The 2,638-nt window shown below is 62.0% G+C and overlaps 1 protein-coding gene across 1 annotated transcript in view; it reads right to left on the reverse strand.

The window, feature by feature from the left end:
- Positions 1–1,341: 1,341 nt before the first annotated feature.
- SLC25A29 (solute carrier family 25 member 29) overlaps positions 1,342–2,638 on the reverse strand; it is a 15,488-nt gene continuing 14,191 nt past the window's right edge. Inside the window, exon 5 of the mRNA XM_006160013.3 lies at positions 1,342–2,631. Coding sequence (XP_006160075.2) covers positions 2,313–2,631 — 319 coding nt within the window. The 3' untranslated portion in view covers positions 1,342–2,312. The remainder of the gene's footprint in view (positions 2,632–2,638) is intronic.

Consider the following 2,638-nt stretch of genomic DNA (forward strand, 5'->3'; position numbering starts at 1 on the left):
GGCCAGCAGGTGGTATAGTGGTTACGGCACTGGGACTCCTGTGTAGCTGACTGCGGTTGGAGTCCTGGACCTGGCGACTTGCTTTCTCACTCCCCTCACCCAGTCAAATTTTAAAAAGTTAAATAATTATTTTTTAAAAATGATGAATAAAACTACTCTTTAAAAACCAAACGGCCAAGCTCCCTGGCCCCGACTAGTTGGGAATGTCCGATGACCGGCTCCCGGGATGAGAGCGGGCACTTGGAAGTGGGTCTGCAGATGCCTCTGGGATTCTGAGAAGCACTGAATCCGGAAGTGGGAAGGAGCTGGCGGCTGTGCACTGGCCTCTCACGGAGCTGGCACTGCCCGGCATGCAGGCCTCCCCACCCTGCTTCGCCCGGTCACCCTGTCACATCAGTCCTCACTTCTGAAGAGCCAGAGTCCCCAGAGGGCAGGTGGAACTGCCTTGCCCAGGCCCAGGCCACCTGGAGTGCGCAGATGGAGACCTCGACCACAGGCCCCACTCGGGCTGGCACAGAAAGCCTGCCGCCCAGGCTCAGGGCAAGGGCCCCTCTGTGTCCACAGCCAGGCATGTGCCCCACCCTCAGAGTCTCCACTGGCTTTTTTTTTTTTTTTTTTTGGAGAGATTCTGTAAAAGCACGCGTGAGCTCGCCAGACAGGCAGAGACAGAAAACGAGAAATCACCCCCCAGGGGTGATGCCATGCCACAGTCCCTTCTCTTCCTTCCATTCTCCTCTCAAGATCTTGGGCATGTACACACTCATGCCCAGCATGAGTTTAAGCCACTGGGTCTGGGACTCAAACCACAGTTGACTACATGGGAGTCCAGCGACATTGCCGTTACACCTACTGCTGGTCCCTCCACTGGTTTCTTTTAGAGGAAGACTAAGTGAGGGGAGCCGGGGAACCCTGAGGTCACCAGCTAGCTCCTCTGGCCTCCGGTCCCTGGAAGCAGGGGACAAGCCTGACTTCACAGCCTGGCACTGGGGATCATGTAGGGTGTGACTGCACAGGACAGCTCAGCAGCTACAGAAGGCTTCCTCCAGGGAGCCCTCACTGACCTCCTGGGCTGGCTCAACCCAGTTGTGTGCAACTTGCTCAGGTACTGAGATGGACGCCCCCACCCACTGCCGAGGGCCACTGGCTGAACGGCCGAGACCACAGCACATCCACGAGCCCTTCACTGTCCCCGTGCCTCTGTGGGCTGGCCTTGCAGCCGAGGGAACGGGTGCTCAGCTTGTCCCAGGTCACGTGAGGACTCGAGCGTACACATCACCCCGCGGGCCCTTCAGTCTGGGTGAGGTGGGAGCAAGCCGCCACTCCCCGCACACAAAGCCGGACTTGCTTAAAACAAGGGTTCTTTATTGCCTGGGCACTTCCCGTGCGGTGACGCTGCCGCAATGACCAAGTCCTCTTGGACCAGTCTGCCTCTTAGGACAGCCTGTCACCCCCGGGAAGATGAGGCGGCCGGGGGTCCGCCTTCCCCCCAGAAGGTCCACACTGGCCACCCTGTGCCCACCAGTAAGCCCCCGGTGCTGTCAGACACTGGGCATCAAGCACCTGGGACTGGAACTGGCCTTCGGCCATGGCTTGGGCTGTTCCGGCGCGGGGAGCTGGGGGGTCCCGTGCTGCTCTCTGCAAAACCTCTGCATGCCTGGGAGCCCTGGCTGCTGGCGGAGGGTCAGAGACCCTGACACCCAGCACTGACAGGACTTCCCCAGTACGGCTGCATCGCAATTTACCCGGAGACCCTCCCAGGGCCTACCTCCTCCTGCCCAGGTCGTCAGCTGATGTGGACCCTCCAGCAGGCCCCATGGCTGCCTGGTGTGCCCCCGGTCACTCCTGTGGGAGTGGCAGCAGCTGGGGCACCCCTGCAGTGCCATGTGGAGTTACTGGGGTGCCCCAGGAGAGGAGCCAGATCTCCAACACAGGGAGGCACTCTGAGCTGCCCCTGCCTCCGCCAGAGTCCTGGGAGGTGGCCAGGTGTCTCCTCAGGAGCTCGGGGCACGGAAGATCGGGGAGTTTGCAAGCCCCTGGGGAGCCTGTTGGTGGCCCGGTGGAGCCAGCTTTCAGGGCAGGAGCACCAAGGCGGTGGCTGGATGCCTGTGGGCCAGGCTGGAGTGTCCGGAAGGCCCCCAGGAGAACGTTCTAGCACAGTGCCTTCACTGAGCCGTGTGGTGCAGGGCCAGCACCACCTCTGGCCCCTGAGGTCTTGGGCGAGTTTCCCAATGTACTGACACGTGGAGTGAGTCTGATAGCCAAGTATGTCCGTGTTGGTTTCTGAACCCTAGGAAGCTGGGTGCGAGCCGGCGTCACAGGCTGGAAGGCTGGCCCAGCGCGGGCCCCGTGGGCACAGCTTCACCCTCAGGCCGGGCCTCCTCGCCTCGCGCATAGGTGAGCACGACGGTGACAGTGGCAAAGGTGGCGGCGTTGACGGGAAAGGCGCGCAGCAGCGTGGAGGTCAGCCCCCGTGTGAACACGCGCCAGCCCTCAGCCTGGTAGCTCTGGCGCACGCAGTCGAGGATGCCACGGTAGCGCGGGGCGCCATGCACCCCGTCGGCCTGCAGCCGCGATTTGACCACGTCTACGGGGTAGGTGGAGAGCCAGGACACGATGCCCGACCTGCCTCCCCCCAGCA

Source organism: Tupaia chinensis, unplaced genomic scaffold (assembly GCF_000334495.1).
Source record: "Tupaia chinensis unplaced genomic scaffold, TupChi_1.0 Scaffold000671_1, whole genome shotgun sequence".
Classification (NCBI taxonomy): Eukaryota; Metazoa; Chordata; class Mammalia; order Scandentia; family Tupaiidae; genus Tupaia; species Tupaia belangeri.